This window comes from Tinamus guttatus, unplaced genomic scaffold, assembly GCF_059628265.1.
Source record: "Tinamus guttatus ecotype Peru unplaced genomic scaffold, ASM5962826v1 Tinamus_guttatus_pri_ptg000287l, whole genome shotgun sequence".
NCBI classification, from domain to species: Eukaryota; Metazoa; Chordata; class Aves; order Tinamiformes; family Tinamidae; genus Tinamus; species Tinamus guttatus.
This window is the reverse complement of record NW_028288821.1, coordinates 13070416-13093010: the sequence shown is the minus strand read 5'-3', so window position 1 is coordinate 13093010 and position 22595 is coordinate 13070416. Positions and strand designations below refer to the sequence as shown.

Genomic DNA, 22595 nt, shown 5'->3' with positions numbered 1-22595 from the left:
ATTCCATCATAAACCACAAAACATTCAGTTCCTTGATCACACTATAGATTAAAAACTCTTAAGCACTGTCTTGTTTACACAGATGCAACTATGCCTAAGTCAGAAGCTCAAATACAATTGTCAAATAAGGGTAAACACTATCCTCAGGAGTAACTTATGGAGAGTTCCTGATAAAACAGAGGGTCTTTTCTGTTCTACATACCAATAGCCATCCACCATTCGCGTTTCACACTCCGCTGCGAGGACAGCTGTAGTAAAACACTATCCTTCGCCCATAAGGTAACCTCCCTATCCACAACAGACTCTCTGCAGCAGCTTCTGTAGTTCTTTACATCAGCATTTCCCAACCGGGTGCATTCTCACACACTGACGTAACAAGTAATCAGTAGAGCAAAATAAGGGGGAAGGGGAGCAGTTGCACACTAACATCCTAAACATAAAACCATCTGGTGCTGCATCAGGTTGGCAAAGGAGTGGGAGAAGTTAAAAAGGAAAGGGATGAATGGCAGAACTGACTCATGCAGGCACTTGAGGACAAAATAGCTTGAAAAGCAGTAGTTTATACTGAAAAAACAGGTGATTATGTTACAGTTTACAGAGAGAAGCGATGGTAAAGCAGCTACTGATGTTAATGGAAATGCCTTCCATTAACTTCAAGGATTTGAACATCTAAAGCTCAAGCTATAGAAGTGTGAAGTTGTAATGCTTACCCTCAAAATAAGAGTGGGTATACAGCATGCTGTGGGGAAAAAGAGCTATATTTGAAATGCCAGAAGGAAGCGGAACCACCAGCCATCCCCCAGGTGACCCTACTCTCTCCTGCACAGATTTCGCTTGCAAACAGTGAGCAGAGCAGCACAGCAGCTTCCCCTGCTACAGAAGATACCAGTGAGCTGGATCTGTAGCTCAACAGGAGGTAAAATGTCTTTTCCTGCTGAAATAAAGAGATGCTCCTGTGTCATCCCAAGCTCCAGGGAGCTCCATCCCCACATGGACTCTCTCTCATTGCTTCCCTACCATAAACACACTTTAAGTTATGGTCAGGCCGAAGTGACTTAACGGCGTGAAGTCCCTGTAAATGTTTGGTGAGTCGATAGTTGGCATAGAGAAAAAGTAAAAACTGACTGGAAAAGCGTAATATGATCAATCATGTTTAAACACTGAAAATTATTTGAATTTAATTCTGTCCAAGAGGAACATAAAGCATCCCACAGTCTGAATGACAGCCAAAGAACTTAAACTCTGGAGTCATTTGTCATCAGCTTGCATACTATTAAAGCCTAAGCTGTCCTCTCTAAATACTATGCACTGATAATAACAGGAACTGGAGAGAAGATGCAAGATCTGGGCACTCCAGAGCTGTTCCTAACATCTAGCAGCTGGGGGCTCCGGGTAGAGCGGGACACTCTGCTGTGTCCGGCTGCAAACAGCCTCAGCAGGAACCCTGCTTTGATCCTCCGCTCTGCGCTCAGGAGGGCACCTGGGGACATTTTGAGACGACGGTTTGCTAATAAAGAGCAACAACTTAACAGCTTGCAGCTACTTCTCGCTGCCCCACTTTCCTCACTGCTCCCAGCCACATGCTCCTGCTGCTCACTTTGAGCTGTCTCTGGCACTTATCTGATCCCTATTAAGTACATTCAGCTCCGTAAAAAGACAAACTCAGCAGAGGAGATGTCTATCAGACAGGTCAGATGGTTGCCCTGAATTACCTTGCAACCAGAGACGAGCACCAGTGCTGCAGACCGGGGCTGATGCACCAATAGGAATGGGGGAAAAAAAACCTGCTTTCAGCCCAAAAGTGAAACCGTACTCTAGGACACTGACAAGCTGCCTGGTGTTTCAAAAAGTCATTAAATGGTGCAGGGAAAAGGTGATTTCAAGAAGAGAAAGGTTGTGTTTATATAAGCCTACTCAGGAAAACTAGGACTTCAAAAGAAAAAGAATTGGCAGAGTGAACAGCAGTAAGATTTGTATGAAGTACTGCTTCCTCTGGAGGATGCTCTTGATTGTGAAGTGGTACTACCGAAGACTGAAAATACTGTAGCTGGCACCTCTCAAAAGCTTGGGAGAAAATGGAATTAATATAATTTTCTGTTCTTTCACTGATAAAGGAAACATGAACAAACTAGGCAAATGTTTCTTGAACAGCAAACAGAAATATCAAAGAAGAAAACAGCAGGTACAGCAGAGAGAAGGCAAGGGAAGGTTCTTCCATTCATTAGTTATCCATGCCAAGCTGTGGCAGTCCCATGGCTTGCAGATTACGATGGATAGTTCGGTTATCAGGACAGCTGTCTCCCTGTTATTATTTTTGATAGTCAGGCTAATATGGAACAGCTCCTTGGGAACATTAGAGCAGCTTAGTTGTACCATCAAACATACCATTTTCAGGTACGTTTTCATGCCAAGTAAGCAGAAGCTCCACGCTCCGCAAACAGAAGCTACTAGACTGCCACTGAACTGAAGTGCTGGACAGTAATTGAACAGAGGAGCTGGAAAGTGGTATTTTCCTGAAAAAGTTGTTTCATATCTTGCATTATGCTTTGGAGGCATTTGTGAATTGAGAACACCAATCTGGTTGATTCTGCCTGATATGAAATAACACATGTGGATAGAATCAGATGTGAGAAAGCTACTTTAGATAGCATGGACTAATTCTGTGCATGCACACAGAGTGAAAATAACTGTTATTGTCCTAAGCATTCAGCTGTCTTTCAGTTAACAACCATTTCATTTTCACTACGAAAAAGTGCACTCTGGGCTCCAAACTCTTAGTTCTTATTTATTCAGGCATTATAGCTAATTTCACAGTTCATATACCCAGGCACCACATTACTAGACACAGGATGATTTTGACCTGCTTTTAAATCTACAAATCAGCCTTATGGTAACTGAAGCATTTTATTTGTAGGTTATACTTTAACTAATATTAAAAATGAAATCCACATAACCTAAATATACTTGACATTTTCAAAAAAGCATATATAAACTTTTCATTCCTTCACTCAAGCCATTAGCTACTAAAATGGAAATATACTTACTGCTCTTTTTCTGGAACAACCTGTAATCCAAGGCACAGTAAGGTTTCCTGAAATCTGCGTGGATAAAATGGGAAAACAGAACAAAAAAAGTAACAGCTTAGGTCACTATGAGAGCTAGTAACACTGAGCAGCTTTCACAAGATTGCAATATTGAGCATTCAATTCTGCTGTGTGTTTTAAGTCAGGGCTTTAGATGCAAAAGCAAAACAAAGTCTTGTTTACTCTTACGGTTGTAAAGAAACTAAAAGTAAGGCTAGAAACATTATAACTCTCAAAATTTTCTTTGGATGAAGGTAAGCTAACACCATGGTATCTCTGATATTTCTCTTTTTTTGTTGTTTTTAAAGTGTTTCAAAATACAAGCTTTTATTTCAAGTCTGTCACAGAGTAACCGTAGTATCTATTACAATTATATATATATACATATATATATCCCAAACAACAGCTTTACATGATGCAATGCACTGCAAATGCATTCTCAGGATCTAGAGTTTGCTTTCTGAGGTTTTCTATTTTGATAGGATTTTTAAAGGTCTTTTCCTTAATGAATCAGAAACCACAGGGCATTATATTCTTACTCCTGAAGAGGTCAAAAGATTTAAAGTGAGGCTATAGAAAAAAGTGCCATTCTGTGTGAACGAAAGAACCAAGCCTGGTAAGGCAGTAACAGTTATTTGGAAGACAAATGCAGGCAAGTCCTCACAGACATGATCCCAAATACAATAAAGTTCATCTCAGCTTTTGGAAAAAGACTGTTTGAAAGACAACATACATGGGAATATCCTAACTGACCCCACAAGAAGAGGCACAAGCTGAGCCACATTGGCACAAGCCAATGGTGGCTCTTCCTGCCAAAGTCACCATTACCAAGACACATCTGCAGGTTTAACATCAGTCTTAGTCCATCTGGGAAAGCTGCAGTAAGCTGCAAACATAACAGCCTAAAATCCTTGTCCCAGAAAGCATACTGGTGCTCCAGGGAAGCAGGAACAAAAGAGAAGCTCCTGCAGATGCCACAGAAGGCTCAAAGGTACCGCGAGCCCTGGGCACTGCCAGTACTGGAGCCAGCTCAAGAGGTCACACAGCGAGAGATCCTTACATAACCTTCCCGATCCTTCCGTGGATTCTCCAGGCCAAATCCAGGCTGCAACAATTCAGAGGGCCCCTGTCCTGCTCAGGCTCGGCCTTTTCCCGGGAGTCACTCGCGGCCCCTCCGCAGCCTGCTCAGGACTGCCTTCTTTCCCTGGAGCTTCCAGCTCTAAGGAAGTCACTTCAGTCACGCAAATCACTTTAATACATCCCATTTCCAAAACAAACAAAAAGACCACAAAAAACTCAGAGCTCGTAAGTCAGAATCCTTGTGGTTAATCTCTGGAAAAAATCTGTATATATCCTATTCCGCTGTACTGGCAAAAGGGCCAGATTTTTTCCCCTAGAAAATAACAGGGTGAAATTGGAAATTGTGTGCTCCAGTGTGCGTAACAAAATGTACACAAATTGCAACAGTATTTTTGCTCCTTAAGGCTAGGAGGAGAGGAAATAATAAATCAGTGGTCAGTCTTGAGGACATACAACTAGGAAGAATTATCTCTCCAGTTTGATACACTAAAAGCCAGACCGAAAAAAAAAAAAAAAGTAGGTTGAGCAACCTGCTTACCAAAACTGCTCAGGCATCAAAATTGATGGTTTTATTAAATTTATTCTTCAGTTACATTAACATGAATTTGATTAATTGAATCAGTAAGGGAGCTATAACTAATTGCTAATTAGATTCCCCACCAATGTATAACAGTAATTACTTCATCAAAACACAAATCACACATTCACGACTTTAAAAGCATCTGCTTGGATGTTCAACTATTCTAACAATCAAGTAACTCCGGTTTAAACTATTTTTAAATGTAGGAGATTTCCCCAAGTTAAAGATTTTTCATTAGAAGGTTAATAAATTAGTTAAACAGAAGCAATAAAATTAACGGGAGCTGACTGCATGCAAAAAAAGGGTTATCCTCTGCCTAAAAGCATTTTTACCTGGAGAGCAAAAAAAAAAAAAAAAAAAGAAAAAAAAAAAAGCTTTCCCAAGAAGAAAAAAAAACAACTAAGATACTTAGAAATGTTACAAAACACGTTTCCCCAAGTGGGATGTCTGCACAAGATACCACTTTTGTTGGACTTTTTTTTGAGCTATTCTAGCTATTTAAAAAGATTTAATCTCCACCTCCCAAAAAATCTAAAGCGAATCTAAACCTAATGTGAAGCACAGAAGCAAAGACTTTGTTTAAGGGATTATCTCTACTGAAAGATGCAAACAGAAGACAGCCTGCAGAAATAGGAACCTACACATTAATTTCTAATTTTCAAACAAAACAGTACTTCCCTATGACCTTGTCTTCAGGAATTGAATATAGAAACAAACTGACACATTACCTGGTAATTATTTTGGTTTTGTGACAGCCTCAGTTGACTCGAAGATGTAAAATGAGGAGAAAAAGTACTTCTGGATGGATTAGCACTGTTATATAACGTACTGGGTGCCGTATGCAATGAGGTCCGTGCGGGTAAGTGGTAGTCTCTGTGAGGATACAGCACGCTGTCAGGCACGTCCCTGGCGTTTACCGCCTGCGAGGCACAGCTCACGTTCCTTCCCGGCCCAGACAAGGCTGCACTTTGGTTCTCTACCCGAACAGAACTGTTATTTTCACAGTATCTTGAGTAGCTTTGTATCTGTGCTCCCATGGACGCTAGCTCTTCCTCTCTGGCGTACTCATCGTCGGCGTCTCCGGTCTCCATCGCGATGGAGAGGCAGCTGCCCTCCACGGAGCAGTGCTTCTGCGCCGGGCCTCCTCCCACGGCTCTCTGCGGTTGGTCTGTCACCGCCAGAGAAAACACCTCCCGGATTTCCAGGTTTTGAGTGCTACAAGAAGGGTCCCTCGTATTGGCCCTCTGCCCGAGGGGTCCATGTGATGCAAGGGCTGCGTGTTCCGTTTTTTGTAGCCTCTGACACCCCATGGGTTCAGCTTTACACGGTCTGTGGCAAATCACTGGCTTCTGAGGTAACACCAACTCGGCAGTCTGCACTGATGAACCACTATAGCTTTTCTTAGTGTGACTGTATAGGGAGTTTGCAGAATTCAGTACACTAGTTTGCCTAGATAAAATAATAGTCTTTCCCCCTACTAGTAGGGAAGCGTTTTTACAATGTGGTACTTGCCGTCCTATAGGGATGTGCTGCTGCTGAAATTCCGTATCGCTTTTTCCCGATAGTTTCGGGATAGAGTTTTTATGTATTTCTGCCACTGAAACATTTGTCTGCTTGGCAGATCCTTGCCTGCTAGACGAACTAGCAGGGCTGTATATACCAGTAACTATTACATCGTTATTAGAAGAGGTCCAAGAAGACTGTTGGCTTTGGGATCGAGCAATATTTACCACATTCCTAACCGCTGCTTCTGGCGGTACCGAGGGCGTCGTAGGGACGGTCCTGGGGGGAGTGCCCCCAGACTCCACCGCACTCTTGCTGCTCATCTTCCTTCTTTTATTGCCAACCCACGTCTGCAAGCAACAAACAGTGAAAACAAATATAAAACAAAGAATTAAACACAGAGAAAAATTATAGATGTCATTTTTAAGCTGACCTGATGAAACCGTAAGTGTTCAGGTTAAGACATAAGTTCTTGAGCATGTAGATCATTTACTAATTACGCACAATACAGACTGGAAATCTTCGTAACCTTTGGCAATCATGCAGTAGCACAGATGAGAACCCTAGTCTCAATTCCAAATCCCCACTTTCTCAACAACCCAATGAGATTCCCTTGCACCTCCTAAACCAAAGCTAAGATCTGCTCTGTCAGCCCCTCTCTGCCTAATTCCCCTCAAATTCCATTTTTTTTTTAATCTAACACCCTGATATGGAGAATCACCACTGAGATATATAGCTAAACTTTTGTAATCAAGTAGCTGATAGATATGACCTTCCAAATGGCCTTGAAAAGAACTCCTGGATGCACAAGGAAGAAAAGAAAAGAACAGAAACATCTCTTTCTGTTGAAAAAAAAAATCTGAAAATGGCTTTGTGAAGTGTTTAAAGTTATGGACTAGTTCCTCCTATGCCACTTGCCCAAATCAGCATTTTGGCTTTTGAAAGACACAAACAGACAAGATTAGAGCTAGTGGGATTAGGGTCAAACAGAAGTTTAACATTCTGGACATTTCTGAAAGTGACAAAGAAAATAAGGATTTGTGTAAAAAACAGTACATACATTTTTCAAATAAGTATTTTTCCTACTATGACAGAGATGCACAATGTAATATTTACTGATAATTTAAACACATAGGAAAGCCTTCTCCTACAAGTAACTAATTAAGATATAAATAAAGGAACTTAACGGGAAACATCAACTTCAGTGCCTTGAGATTAAAAAGCTATTAATTTGTTTCTAACACTAGCTCTCATGCTGGAAGTGAAAGAAGCACCTAGACTTATCCTGGGGACTTTCACCATCAGCAAGATGGGACTTGCCCAGTTCCTTCACCACAACACGGCTGTATAGGAGGTGAAGGCTCAAATGAGCAGGACACCAGTGTCCATGAACTAAAAATAAGCATTTGCATCTGTTTATTTTGGCTACTGAAAACAAACAAACAAACAAACAAAAAACACCATGACTGCATATGTAGATACAATGAAGCTCCTCTCTCTATACCACTCTGGATATCATGTACTGCCCTCTTAAAAACAAATCAAAACAAAAATCTCAACATTCCCCAAGCAAGACCTCCCCTATCCCCAAGCAAGTAAACTTTACTGAGTAGCTACCCTGGATTTTCACTGCATCGCATGAAAAAAATCAATTTTTCTGCATATACTGATGCCTATTAAATATTTAAGTACATTTTTTACAGCAAAATACTCATGCTGTCATACAGACGCATGTTGAAGTGTTCAGGTCATTTTTCCTTTTGCTGTCAAATTTTATAAAAAGCCTAATTTAAGGTATGATTTATTGCATACAGTAACACCTCAGTTACTACTGAAAGTTTACTTTCCTCCTCAAAAGCAAGCTTAGATGCACAAATTACAACACACACAATTACCCATAGATCTTATTTTTCCTTTATTGTCTCCAAAAAAGAAAAAAAAAAAAAACAGAAGACAGAAGAGAGTTCCCTCTCCTTTCTTCTCAATCAGTAAGCTTGCAAGCTAGAAATAATAATTAAATTGCAAGTTTTACAGCAGCAGAAACTTCCCTCCAGCTTCCCCACAGTGTAAAACTAAAAGCTAAGGCTTTTCTCCTAGTCTTTCTGAAAAGAAATGCATTCAAAGAAATGCGAGTAATTTAGCAGCACTGCTAATCACTTGGGATTAAAATTGAGTTTCAAGAGGTATCCTGAGTCAGAGCTGTCATTACGGAAAAAGTCCCATTCTCCTGCCTGCCTCCCCAGCTTCCTGCTCCTACTTCTTCCCAGAAGCAGCTGAGACACCCACCTGAGCGATCAGTTAGTTCAACTCGCCAAAATGACATAAAAGTGAATAGGATAAAAAGAAAAAAAAAGCTGGGATCAGGTTAGGAACTTGAACTGGGTTACTCCAAAATTAAATGAATGCAAGAGATGCTGAGTATAAGAAATAAAGAACTGCACAGCAGGAAGAATGGAAAAAGCACAAATCCTGCCACTTTCAGCGCTGTGAGACACTGAGGCAGAGAAGAATTATGTAAAACTATAACCTTAGGCTGAAAGGGAAGCTCCACATTGTAAACAATCTGACAGGGCATTATTTTGAGATGAGACTGGGCAGTTATTAAGTACAAAATATCCCTAAGAGAAGGGTGTGAATCTTCGTTTCAAGCAAGTGCTGAACTAATGCATTTTGGAAGCAGCAGTAACATTAAAAGTTCTTAGCTGTTATTTATAAGAAGAAACTCCTAGAAGGGCAACAAATCAAAAATCCAGATATTAAGAAAATTACCTGGTATTTAGAACATCTTGCTTTTATGTTCCCAGCTTGAATCAGGCAGAGAAGGAACTTCAGACTTCCCGACAATCTAGGTACATACCATAAAATGGCTTCCAGCGGTTCCTGGCCATTAATTTTGACCAGAAGTTCCATTCTAAATCTGAAAATAAGATTTCCTTAGGAAATCTTTCAAGAGATATGAAAGAATGGTGAAGCTGTAAATGTTCTGACAACTATTTGTGCTGTGCGGAAGGGACCCTCACAATACCCCACAGATCAGATCTTCTTGGCACTCAACAATCCTAACTATGAAATAGACTTGCACAGCTTTGAGCTTTACCAAGACACAATACTAACGTTTCACGTGAAGACAAAAAGGAGCAGTAGGATTATGCTGTTACTAACAAACAAAAAGAGGCTGTCAAGTCCTCTGTAGTTCAAACCATAAACTTGTCAAGCTTGGAGAGGCTTAGGCATTTTTCCCTGACGTAACTCCTCTGTGCCACCCAGTTTTGGAAGGGACTTTTTATTTTGTATCAGAGCAGTAAAATCTGTATTTTTTGGTTGTTATTTTGTTTTGTTTTTTAAACACCAACACATAAATAAGTCTTTCCTTTACTCCCACCCAGCTCAAGACTGGAAATACTAAACATAGTTCTCTGGAAGAATGCTCTAGAAATACTGACTCAGAAAAAAAAAAAACATATTTGTGTTCCACTATTGTTAATATCTTCAAGTGACAGTGGCAATTCAGGCATCATTTCGGCAGACACTGTGTGCACAATATAGTAGTAGCCCTTGCTGAAGGGTTTAAAAGCAATAAGAAAAAGAAAAAAAAATAAGGAGTATATTACACATTACTGCAGGGAAACAGAGAAGAAAAACAGGAGTTGTAGAGAGTGAACGAGGAGGGACTGGCTCTAATTCCTTCAATCCGTACAGAGGAAAGAACAGCCCCTGACAGCATCACCTGTCTCCAGACCACAACTGTTCGCCTCTTCTAGAGCCTCTGAATTTCTTGCTGGCTTCAAAGCTACCAACCATCCTGAGCTGAGAAAAGAAGTGCTGAGTATTTCCAGGGGAAGGGGAATCCAGATAAGAATTAGGGAACAAGTAGGGTTCTTTCTCTTAGTAGTTGATCAGTGGTACAGTGAGAAATAACCAAACAGGTTTTACTCACCACTTTTCACTGCCTAGTTTTGCAGTGACTCCTGCTAGCTAATGCTTCGTGATTTCTATTTCTGTGCAGAGACAGCAGCCATTTTGTTGTCTAGTGTTTCATAAAGGGATTATTATTTCCCTTCTCATGGAATTCGTAGACCTTGGAAGAGATCCTGTTAGCACTAGGACATTCTCCATTTATAAGGGAAGAATGTACTCACTGTAAATAACCACAAAGACCACAGCATTTGTGTTTTCAACAAGGAACACAAATGTGACAAAGCATGTCAAAAGAAGTACCTGTCTTTGATACAGTACACTGCACAAGTTTTGCGTAGAACAAACCTATTTGCAATTTAACTAAAGAAAAAAGTCACTCCTTGTGCAATAACCAGGCCCCTGCTAAATGCAGCCATTATGTGAAAACATACAAATCAAAACGAACTGCAAACAGATTCCCTGGATAAAGATGGACACGTCATAGAGCATACTGAAGTCTGTTTTTAAAGACAAGTATGAAGTTAGTGACTCCAGCCCCCTACAGATAATTTATGTAAAGAAATGAATGTGTATAACTTTAACATACAAATTTGGAAGGCCTCAGTACTTACCCTGACTACACTGAAGTCCAGTTTAGTTTCTTGTGCGCACTGCAATATGAGCTGAAAGCAATTTTTACTTTGATTTGTCATTCCATTTTCATAATAACGCTGCAATATCCTTTGTTGTTCTACAGTAAATACAGAACGCAGGTTCATCTAAAAATAAAAGAAGATACTCTGAAAGTTGGAATAAAAACTGTAATACTTGCAGAATGTACAGACTGTCATTTATGCTTGTTGTGATAATGCTAAGTGTTGACATTTTTTATTTAAAGAATCCTATACCATTTTTTATTTACTTTTCAGAAAAACTGTTAAACAACATTGGCAATTCACTTGGAATGGACTCAAGTTGAGTAAATGAACTACACGTTTGGAACAACGTGGCCAGCCTCTTTTAGTGTTATATTGGGTTGTTAAATCCAAGAACCTCAAGTTTCGAAGAAATTTCTCACGTTAAAAAAAAAAAAAGGCAAAATAGAATAACACCAGGTGCTACAACAATACTGGTAGGTTCTGGGTATCCTCTCCCAAATAAATAAAGGCAAAATCTGAAATAAAAAATAAGGTGACAGTTTGGCACAAGTGAAGTTTCCACCGCCTCCAGCTCCAGCAAACCCACGCGGCACCACAGGTTGGTCACTCCTATTCCTTCTGCTGGGTCAGCACTGCCTCCCGGAGCTGGGACTTGGAGAGACCAAGGCCACTAGCAAAGGGCAGCTCGGGGGTGGTTTGGCTGGGTCTGTTCCTTCCCACGTCAGTGTAAAGCGCTGATGCAACAGAGGGAAGGGATGGATACCCACATCAGGGCCTTTCCAAGGAGTGAAGATACTGGGAAGTTGTCCCCTAAGGCCGCAGAGTAGGTCTGCAAGGAGCCCTTCAGGGCTACTCTCCAGCACCAAGTCAGTGCTGCACCCGCTCACCACCACCAAACCCAGGACACGGGTCGGGCTGCAGGAGAGACCCTTCACCCCGAAGGGCAGGCGCGCAGGGAGCAGCGCCCGGGCGGCTCCACGCGCAGGGCCTGCACGAGCTGGGCGCTCCGGGGCAGCCCCCCGGCACAGCGCCTCGGGGAACGACAGAGAGCGGCCACGGCTCCATTCCCAAGGCATTCCCGGGATCACAGGGATTTCGGAAATCCCTGCCTGAGACTGGAAAGGGCAGGCAGATGAACGCTACCACATATGAACAAAATGTTACCTAAAACAAGCCACCATGGCAGACTCCCGCTAACGACCTGCACCTGCCTTGGTGCTTCGGGAGGAAACAAAAGCAAGCAAAGAATCGGCCACAAGCTGCTTTCAGTACGAATGCAATTCTACCATCACCCTGCAGGAAAATGAAGGTGATGGGAAAACCCTTCATGGCCGAACTTTTACTTACTGTTTTTAGGAATGCATAATGGAAAGGTGCAGAGTAGAAACACACATTAACGTTGACTTTATCTACAATTTAGAGTAAAAATCCTACAGTCCAGAGCTTTCATTCCAAAATGCAGTTTCCTCTATGGACCTCTGGTCCCAACTCTTACTTCACGCTCCCAGTCTAGCACACTACTAAAGGCTACAAGCAAGGGTTTGCCTGTGGTTCACGCATCCCACCAAACCTGTACTGTGCCACAGGATGAGCGCTGAGCAGAGCAGACCCTCTTTCTCTGCTGTTTAAAGGAGTTAATAATTGTCTTCTCTGTAGCTTGTTATAAACTCATTAACAAATCAATATAGTTCATAAAAACCTACCCTATGAAGTTAGGAATAGTCTTCAGGTCTCCCGTACAGAGAAGTGGATGCAGTCATCCACCGATCTATGTTGTTTTTAAAGAACATATTAGAATTAACTCTGCAAATTTTTCCCATCCACACAATGTCAGGGCCCAGCTGCCAGTTCGGCACCTGCTGCTCTTTCAGTAGGTTCATTCAGTTGAGATCAGTCCCTACAAATGACGTGGTACAACGGGTACCAGAATACTTACACACCAATCCCTCCAGATGCAGAAGACGAAGCCCATCGTGCCACAGCATATCATCACTGTACATCAGCTCACTAAAAAGCAGCACATCCAGTGCAATGATCGACCACCTACAAGGCAAGGTGGCCCCTCCGTTTGAGCGGACTTTTTTGAATCCGACCTGCTACCTGCAAACGAAGCATGTCCGGTCCTTGGCACTGTTTTTAATTATGTGGTAGAGATCTGGATTTCTATACCAAACTCACTTCTGCATCAAAATATTTTTATTCTTGTATTTGAATTCTTTAGTTTAGATTAAGCATGGGGAAAAGCACTAAGGTTTATTTGAAGATCAAGAAACTTACTTCATCTCTATGCATTGCATGACAGGCCTTGCCTAGCTAAGCTCAAGAGAGGACATAGTTTGGTTCAACCAACATCTCATTTTTGCAGTTTCTCTTAATCACTTGGAAATTACATTCACCAGACAAATACTTGTAAGATGCCTCAGCTCCTTTTACTTTCAAGTCTGACCAAGTACAGCTCAAGAGAGTTATCTGTGCAGAGCCCATCGGAGATGGGTTGAAATAAAATACACTGTAGAATCTGACAAGCTTGTTTTTGGGTTGAGGCTATTGGCTATTTTTTGGTAACTGCCTACTTAGTGATTTATGACTAGGAAAAACAGGGCAGAAAATTATTACTAATATTAGTATTAATCTCTGCATTCAATCTTAACACTGCAGGACAAAACAATACCTGGCACACAGATTTCACAGGAGGGCACAGGAGGCCCCTTGTCTCATGGGTTAAATAAACACTGCCAATACAACATCTGTAAAGCACAGACAGAGATCAGTTTGCTACCACATTCACTCATGCTCAAACTGCAGAACACTACCGAGCATAGCAGGGCTCTGAGCATCTACTCGGAATATTTAAAGTAGTGCCCTGGGTTGAATAAATCCACTAGTGAATGCTTGGAAATGTCATTAACAAGCCACACAAACCCCAAACCATCCTATCAATTCCTGATGCTTTGTCTGAACACATCCTACAATCATAGACAACAGAGTTCACCTACTTTTCCATACCTGTCAGACCTAGCAATTTATCTACATTAAGTGCAATAAGCACTCAAGCGTCTACGACAGCAAGATTTTACCATCTTTGAGACCACAAATCATATTGGGCATATTTATCAAAGTATTACATTGATTTTTTTTTGAGAAATGTTATTCAGCAATAATGTCCATAGTTAAACAGAGTAAGATATTAACATGTTTTCTTTAATATGCAAGACTCTTGATAATCAGTTCAATTACACATAAGTTAGAGTCAGAATGATGACTTTATTATGTAGTAGTTGATTTAGTATCAGGAGAATCACCAGTTAATAAACCTTCATAATCAGTATTATTCAGAAATCTCAGTAACTTCAGAGGAAATCAAGTCTTCTTCCCAATTTATGCAGCTTTGAAACAATCATGTTTCCTCAGGATTTCTCACCTTTATCTTGAACCTTGGACCCAAAGTTAAAAAGCTACTTGGATTTTTGTCATAATTTAATTTTAACATTGTCTTGACAGGCTCAGAAAGCGTGCATGCATGTGAACATGATAAGAGAAAACCAAACGTCCAGGTGATGGGCAACACACCAGAAGTGAAAAGAGAGTTTGTTACAGAAAGAATTTATGTTTATTGAATGAAGGCAAGGTAGTATGCAAAGTGAAATTCCACTAAACACAGAAGTTAGGTTTTTATTTTAATAACAGAGAGATTACATAGTTGTAGTTCGAAGGATTCCACATTTGTGTGCTCTGATAATAAAAACATAGCTTTGTCCAGTTAGGCTGCTGGCCAAGTGAGAGTGCAGAGAACCTACCAAGAACGCTAAAGCAGGTTTCCTGCAACTAGCGCCTCCCCAGTCGCTACACCTTTCAGGACAAGGAACCTCATTCAGTTTTCCAGATACATGTTCCTCGTCTCTGAAAATCTACCAAGAAAGGCATTATTCCTCAGTCCATCTCTTAACTGAACACAAATTAAAATAATAATAGGAGGAGGAAAAAGAACCTCTTCTCCACATGCTGTGATTAAGGAGATGCAGAACTTGATTTTTTTTAAGCACAGTGCTCGAGCAATTTTTTCCCCAGTATCCACTCTAATTTATAGCATTATAGTCTTAGTGTCAATTAGTCCAGACATTAAGCCCATTGAAAATGTCTAAAAAATTGTAAAACTCTGTAACTAGTACATTGAAAACATTAATTAATTTGGCAGATAGGAAATAAAACCCCTACACTTAAGGATAGTCCTCTCATTCAAACAATTCACATCCAAGACTAGAATCTGTTAATTATACTTAACAAGGAATTTCAACTCAGGCTATATGCTAACACAAATAACTAAACATAAAACTCTACTGAGACATCATAAAAGTGTCAGGGACTAACACAGTGATAAAAAGGAACAAGCAGTTTTTGAGAGATTTTTTACATCAGCAACAAGCAAGAGTTTATTAAAATAAAAAGTCATATTCCACAAATCCAAAAGCCTATTATTTCAGCCTGTTCAGCCAAAACAAGTACAACAGAAAATCAGCATTCCTTCAATTTACTTTTCCCTACCCATATCTGCAGCAATAGGGAAGAAGTGAGGAATGGGGCAAATAAAAGAATTAAAAGTAACAGCACCAACTGAGATTAAAACGCAACTAAGAAATCTATTATATGTATGTATAAATAATTAATTAATGCAGTAGTGACACTATTAACTACAGTCTTCAAAGCCTAAGCTGTAATTGCATTCATTCAGTTCACCTTCCATGTTTACAAAGACCTCAGATCTTTTCCCCCCGCCACGCAATGATATGTGAATCAATAACCTGAATTTGTACAGAACTGCCTCTTTCTTACACAGGCCCATGCGATTACAGCTAAAACCCTCCAAATTAAGCACACTGTGCTTATAGGGGGTAGTATATTCTATAGCTTCTCAAAAGCTGCTTCTTTTAACGACCCATGGCTAGCAGGACAATTGCTTCCTTCTTCACTCATTGCAACACCCTGTCCGGTTCTTCTTGCAAGATTCAGCCCCTTGGTAGTGACAAATTAGACAGTACTCAGCAACTTAGTATAATCTATGACCACAACTGATTCAGGCATCCCATTAACTCTATTTATGCAAACAAGCCTCTGACTTCAACTAGATTAGCTACATGTTTGTAAGACCTGAGTTATACCCCAGAAGGAAAAGAACAGTGAAATTCAGTTTCACTATGGGCACGTGAGCTGCTTTAAGATGCCAGTTTGGATGACTTACAGCTACCTTTGGTTAGCATTTCAGTTAGGTGTAGGGGGTTTTCCACTAATTATCAGTGGGATTTTTCTTAATAAAAGCTAAAAACAACAGAAGTTATAAAGTGGTCCTTGGCACAGTATGCTATGCAGCTATATTAAAACCAGAACACACTCAGATGTTTTTGGTCCAAATCTGGAAAACTACAGACAAGATACAGACAGGGAGAACATTTTAATAAAAATACAGTGTCCAACTGGAATAAATATGTACTATGGGGGATGGCTCTGACCATTCAAACAACTTATCAGTTCTGTTCAAGAATTACCACTGCTTAAAATTAATGCCTATGTTTAAGCATAAAGCACAAACACCTGTCGTCATTTAACTAGCAGCAGTTGTATTTTAAGGAGAGAGGGCATGTACAACACTACAGGCCCTGTGAAGCTACCTTGCTGCTTTGGCAACAGCACGGCACCACAAAACACAGCATTATTTTAAACCATGTGCTGAACAAACACAGCCTGGTACTCAAGGACGCTAAGAACAGGCATGGGCCAGAGAAAGGAAGCACGGAGATCACCTCACCCACTGGCCTGGCGTTTCCCCGCGTTTGCCGAGCCCGGCACGCTCCCCAGTTACTAACTCGACATGCAACTCCAGACACGTGGGCACGTCACTTCACGAACATTACTCCCCGCCCAAAACTGGAGGAATACCCGAGTTTAACGCAAACACCCAGAAGCTAAACGGGCGCTGCCTCAGACCCGGGCCCCGTTTTCACTGCTGGCGGGCCGGACTCGCCCGCTCCCTCCACCCGCCCACACGACACCTCCCCCGGCCTGGTGGGCCCGCGCCCCGCGGAAGAGGCCTCGGACCGGCGCATGCGCAAGCGGCGCCGCAGCGGAGCGCCCGGGGCGGCGCAGTGCGCACGCGCGTCGGCCGCCGAGCCGCGGCCCGGGCGGAGCGGCCGGCGCGTGCGCAGCCGGCGCCGCTGCCCGCGCGGCCGTGCGCGTGCGCGGCGGAGGACGGCAGCGGCCGCGGCGGCCCCGGGGGAGGCGCAGCGCGCGTGCGCGGCCGCGGTTGGTCCGCGAGCGCCGGCCCGCGCGAGCGCCCTCCCCCACGGCGCGGCCTCCCGCCGCGGCGCGGCCTCGGCCTCGGCCCCGCGGGGCCCGGCGCGCGCCCGGTCGCGGGGTACAGGGCGCGCGGCCGCCGCCCTCGCTGGGGGCGCGCGCCGCCCCCGCGCCGCCCCCCGCGCGGCGCCCGCCTTACCGTGCTCCGCGGGGCCGCGCGGGGGGCTCGGGGCTCCGGATTCAGCCGGTTTCGGCTGGGTCGGTCCCGGCGTCACACAATGAAATCAGCGCCTCCGATCATTAATTCTCATCATGATCGTGACGTCAGCGCAGACAGCGGCCAATGGCAGCGTAAGATCAGCGCCGGCCGGGACAGTGCTTGCCCCCGCCCCTGCCGCCCGGGGGGGGGCGCGCGGCGCTCGGAACAGCCGCGCTGCGGGGGGGGCGCTGCGGGGAACAGCCCTGCGGCGGGGGAGGGGCCCCATCGCGCCCGCGCTGCCCGGCGGGGCCACGCGCGTGTCCGCGCTCGCGTGTCCGCGGGGAGGGGGGGGCGCGCGTGCCCGCGCCGCCTTTGTGGTGGCCGCCGCGAGCCGCCGCGCTCTCCGCAGCCCCCGTCGCGTTCGGGGCCCCGCTGTGGCAGTGCAGACAAAACCTCCGTGTATGAAGTGTCCCCATCCTGAACAGGGGTTATTTTGTCCCGTGATAGTAACTGCGAAACAATTTGGCAGGATTGGAACAAAGGAAAAATAAAGGCTAATGGCAGGCAGAGAATGCCAGTCAATCTATTTGTATATTTATCTTGAAATGGTTATGCATTATTAATACTGTAACACTGATTTTGACATGTTTTTCCCCACCTAAGAACAGAGGCAAAATTTACTGACTGTTTGCTCATACAAAAATAAAATACATCCTTCCAGAGACATTTAAACACAAATTTTTAGGCAAAAGACCCCTTTTATAGTTGAACATGAGTTCACGTTCTGTCCACATTGTCATTTCCTTGAAGTGTAAAAGCTATGGGAAACCAACTAACAAAGCTTAGGCTGTGCTAAAGGTTTTCTGTTGTTTGGTTTGTGCTCCGTTAGGTGCCTGTCTCCTGCTGTACTTGAACTGCGCTGCCTGGTGCGGCAGATCCACAAAAGGACATGGAGCATCTACAGAGCCTACTTGCAACCTCACACTTGGGCTGACAGGACTCGGAAGAAGGCAGAGGTTTGTATGGCACTATGTAGCGCTTTGCACCGAGTACCATGTTTTTCTACGTGCTTATATGTCTGCAAATCAGGATCATATACCAGATCCTGTGGTGTTTCCTCATCCTATCCATTAATTTTGGGGTGTCGAGGGGCTAGGTGAATGAGCAGGTCCAAAGGGAGAGTGGTTTTCCCGAGCAGCGCTGGTTCTTGTTGGATCAGCTCTTTGACGCAGCTTTTCAGGCACAGAGAAACAGTGCAAGGAGGCAGCTGAGGATGGGGAAAGATCCAGAATATTCCTTTGGGCAGCAGCCCGCAGTCAAGGAGGGTTAAATGTAGCAGATCATCCATGTTACAGATCATCCTTGTGTTTTCATGCTACATCTTTTGTTGTGCTGCATCATCCCCTGGATACATGTACTTTTTCTATGTGCCATCAACACTTGCATTGTAAGAATTAAATAAAGCAATCATAAAAACCTCTTCTCTGTTTTTACAAGTTATTGTTTGGAATTCACTGTGGCGTGTGTCAAGAGAAATTTGGTAGGTCTTCTGGGATTGGGAAACAAAATGGTAGGACAACTTCTCTAAAATCCAGTGAAAAAGATACAATGATAACTGATAAAATAAAGCTTATTAAAGTCTTTTAAAATGTTGAGTCTTTTTAAATGTTGAATCATAGAGGGTAGCATTTCAAAGGCTCTTGTCTGACTAACAATGGGCTCACAGGTGCTCCTTCTACAGCTTCTATCAAAAAGTTATAGAATTGTTCTTAAAGGAGACATTAGCTATCTATTTAAATCATCAAAGACTCAAATATGCAGATTTGTGGCCACATAAAAGATTTATAGATCACAGTGACAGAAATTTCTCTTAGTATAAAAGGTAACACTGGAGCTTAAACAGAAGTCTGTATTCAGTAAGCAGAATAGGAAAGAAAAAAGAGATTAAGGAAATTTGAAAAATACTATAGTCTCTTATATTTGGGATAACACTGGTATTGTAGTTGCCTACTACTGCTGGTAAGAGTGGAGTGAAAGAGATGTACACAACAATACAGGTGAGTTCTTTTACAATATAGAAAAGGTTGCAAAAGTTAGAAGGAAGTAGAAGAGTTGCCTGATAGAAAATACTGGGAAGCCAGAAGCTGCATCTCAGGGTGATACCTCTTTAGAAACTCCAGTCACAAACTCAGTCTTTGGCCAGAAAGCATTTAAAAATACACAGTGCCCGAGGTGAATATTTGCAGTAACTGAGTGACTAGCTCCTTACTTACCCCACTGGTATTGCATCTCAGTAAGAAACCTTCAGGGAAAAACTGACAGGATTAAATAAACCAAATATTCTTCTGCTTCAACCAAAACCATATGTTTGCTGATCTATTAATGACAGATTTAAATTAGTAGGGGCTGGCAAATTGGTCCAGTGGTTTAAACAGGAGCCCACAACATAAAAAGACTCCTTACATGAGGGAATAGCATCAAAGTGAGACCCTCTGATGTAGCTTACTTGGTATTAGCTCATTAAACTAATTAGCTCAGCTTCGTGTTAGTTACTCAGCTCAATATGAGTTATTATTTCTACGTGGTGGAGAAATAATTTCCCTGAAATATGTGCTGCAGGTCAAGTTTCTAAACACTGTGAATAGGTATTTCCTATTTTAAAGACAACCACTGTTGGTGACACTGTTCCCATATTGGATATACGGTAGGTCAAAAGGCCTATTTTCTATTCCACAGTCTGAAATCAAACAATAAAATCAAACAATTTTCCTCAGTCCCGTGATCTCTCCCTCTTTTCCAGCAGGTATCATCATTCCCACATGTTTAGTAGCTCATACACATAAGGTCAGTCTCTGTAATGGTGCGGAAGTTGCAACCCTATTTCTAGGGAAACTTTTCCACACTAGAGACTGGGATGCACGAGGCCATGATTAGAGACCTGCTGGAGCAAGGACTGCAGTGTGCAAACCTCAGTAAAAATGTTAATGTGGAAAATTCCAGGCAGTTCCTTTCCTGTACGCAAGAACACGGGCAGAAATAGTGGTATTATGAGATCTACAAGTTTTCCACCTTTGAACTGTGAAGGCTACTGTTATTTTTTGCTGCATTAATTAAAATAAATTCTTAATCCTCCCCCACTGCCTACATAATATTTCCATAAACTGATTCTGCAAATAACTTTCTTTAATGTGTAAGAGAAGCAGCAGGCATATGTGGAAAAACAAAAACCTGCACAAGGGGCCATTTGTGTATGTATTTTAGGGATTTGTTCTACTTCTTAATTTCTTGGGATAACATTTTTTATCTTTAGTACATGAGGTATCCCAAGTCTGATATACATGGAACAAAATGAGATGACTATTTCTCATTATACTTTTATTCATTAGTTTTACTTGCAGTAACAAGTATCAATTACATTTATCCTCACTGGCTCCTCACCTTTATTATGTACCCCTGATCAGCTGGAAAGGCTCTAAAAAGAGATTTTTCCCTAAAAATAGAGTGAGTGCAATGGTCGTTCTGAGTTCTTGGGAATAAAATAGCCACTATTGACCTCTCTTTTCTTGGTTCTGCATCTTGTTAGAATTTGTCAAGTGAGCTTTTCTCCAGTGTGGTAGCACACTGAAGCAAGGGAAGGAGGGGAAACTATACAAAAGAGAGATTTAATTCTAAGGACATACGATCATAAAACCAAAGAGCAAGACAAAAGTCGAGAGGTCACAAATACAAATAAAATAGCAGCACAAGGCATCCAACACTCCTCCTACTACTAGCCCCTTGGATCTCTTCCTAAACCCAAAGCCTTCACATGACCTGTACGAGTTTCCAAAGTACAACATCAGCTAAACTGCTAGTTCTGTCACTACAGAATCAAAGAAGTTTTAAAAATTCATGATATGGTTTCCATCCTTGATGGACTGATCTATTCTTGCAGACAGAAGTTCATGAGAAGGCAGAAAAAGTTTCAATCCTGCATAATCATTAGTGTAATTACAGAATACTTGTTCTATAAAGCACACATTCCACATACTAAGAAAACCTGCCTATGATCTTAACATTTCTGGGCTACAAACTTAAAACGTTTAAGTTCTTCCCCACCTTTCACTCAATATCACCACTAACTCCTCCATCTGCCACCTCAGAAAGGCTGGCTGTGTGTCACACTGATGTCACGCGTCTTGACATCTTTGAAATTAGAATATCAGCTGCATTCCTGAACTGTCATTTCTTCCATTTAACTCTATTTTTTTAAAAAATGTGAGGATGTAAAGGTGTTTTCCACATCTGCTTTACACTAAAACACATTTTCATCCTTACCTGTTTTATAAAGAATATTTTATTGTGAATAAGTCTACTTTTGTAGATAAAATATCCTACTTTTTCATGACAACATACATGTTTTTCAAAAGTGCATTAAACATTACGACAACTGTTATCATTCATTAGAAACTTACCCTATTAAGAAATGCATTAACAAAGCAACCTTATATTTCTATCTTTGAAGTAATCATAAAGTTGATGTATTTGTAGTTTGTTGTCAGATTTTCCCTTTTTACTAACCTTGTCATTTAATTTTGTCCACATAAAGAGAAATTTGTTTAAATGCTAATTACTATTTTCATGGACAAAATACAGTCATTTCAAAGCTTTTTAGGCACTGCTACGTGGATCTAATCACTATTTGTTTAAATGAAGTCCTTCATATAATAGGACTACATTATTATTTCCAATCTATTTTACTTCCTTACGCATAATCATATTTACTCTCAGTCCAGATAAAATGGAATTATGTAACATGAAAGGGAAAAGATTTTAAACGGTTGGGAAGGTTATATCCTTTTCCCAATCTCTGCACCCATCCACTGGCAATACAATTTGTACTATTGGGCTACTAATAGATGCTTCTTGTTGAACTTCCAAATAACAAACATGTCTAGAACATCTTTTTTATCTCTTTTTGGTCAAGATAGGATGCCAAGTCTTTTTAGATATAGGCCCAGCTGCTGTCATCTGTGCTTTTGTTATCACAGGGAAATGCTGCTCAGGAATAAATCGCGATGCACTTGAAAGCAAGATTTGGTGCAGAAATAAAGTAGTCTGCTTTTCAAAGCCAGATAAGAATACCAGAACATAGGACGGGTGTGTTGGACCATGTCAAAAGCCTGTTTAGCCAGATACGCTGTTTCTGACAATGGCCCTCAATAGACATTTTGGCTCAGAGAACAGGAACAACTCATGTGCAGAGTGTGCCTCTCCTCATTTGCAATTCAATCAGTCATCACGTTAGATAAGAAATACTGTTTTTATCA

General features: G+C 41.9%; 1 protein-coding gene across 5 annotated transcripts in view; it reads right to left on the bottom strand.

Moving 5' to 3' along the window:
- HDX (highly divergent homeobox) overlaps positions 1-17322 on the bottom strand; it is a 40679-nt gene extending 23357 nt beyond the window's left edge. For 2 of the 5 annotated variants that reach the window (XM_088527595.1, XM_010214747.2), the window contains exons 1-3: positions 10776-10985; positions 5472-6596; positions 3045-3098 (exon numbers count right to left, since the gene is read on the bottom strand). In XM_088527595.1, the coding sequence (XP_088383721.1) occupies positions 3045-3098; positions 5472-6596; positions 10776-10922 (1326 nt within the window). In that variant the 5' untranslated portion in view covers positions 10923-10985. Of the gene's footprint in view, positions 1-3044; positions 3099-5471; positions 6597-9015; positions 9087-10775; positions 10986-17286 lie in introns of those variants that run through there. The other 3 variants (XM_088527593.1, XM_088527596.1, XM_088527594.1) reach the window with 3 other exon arrangements.
- Positions 17323-22595: the final 5273 nt, after the last annotated feature.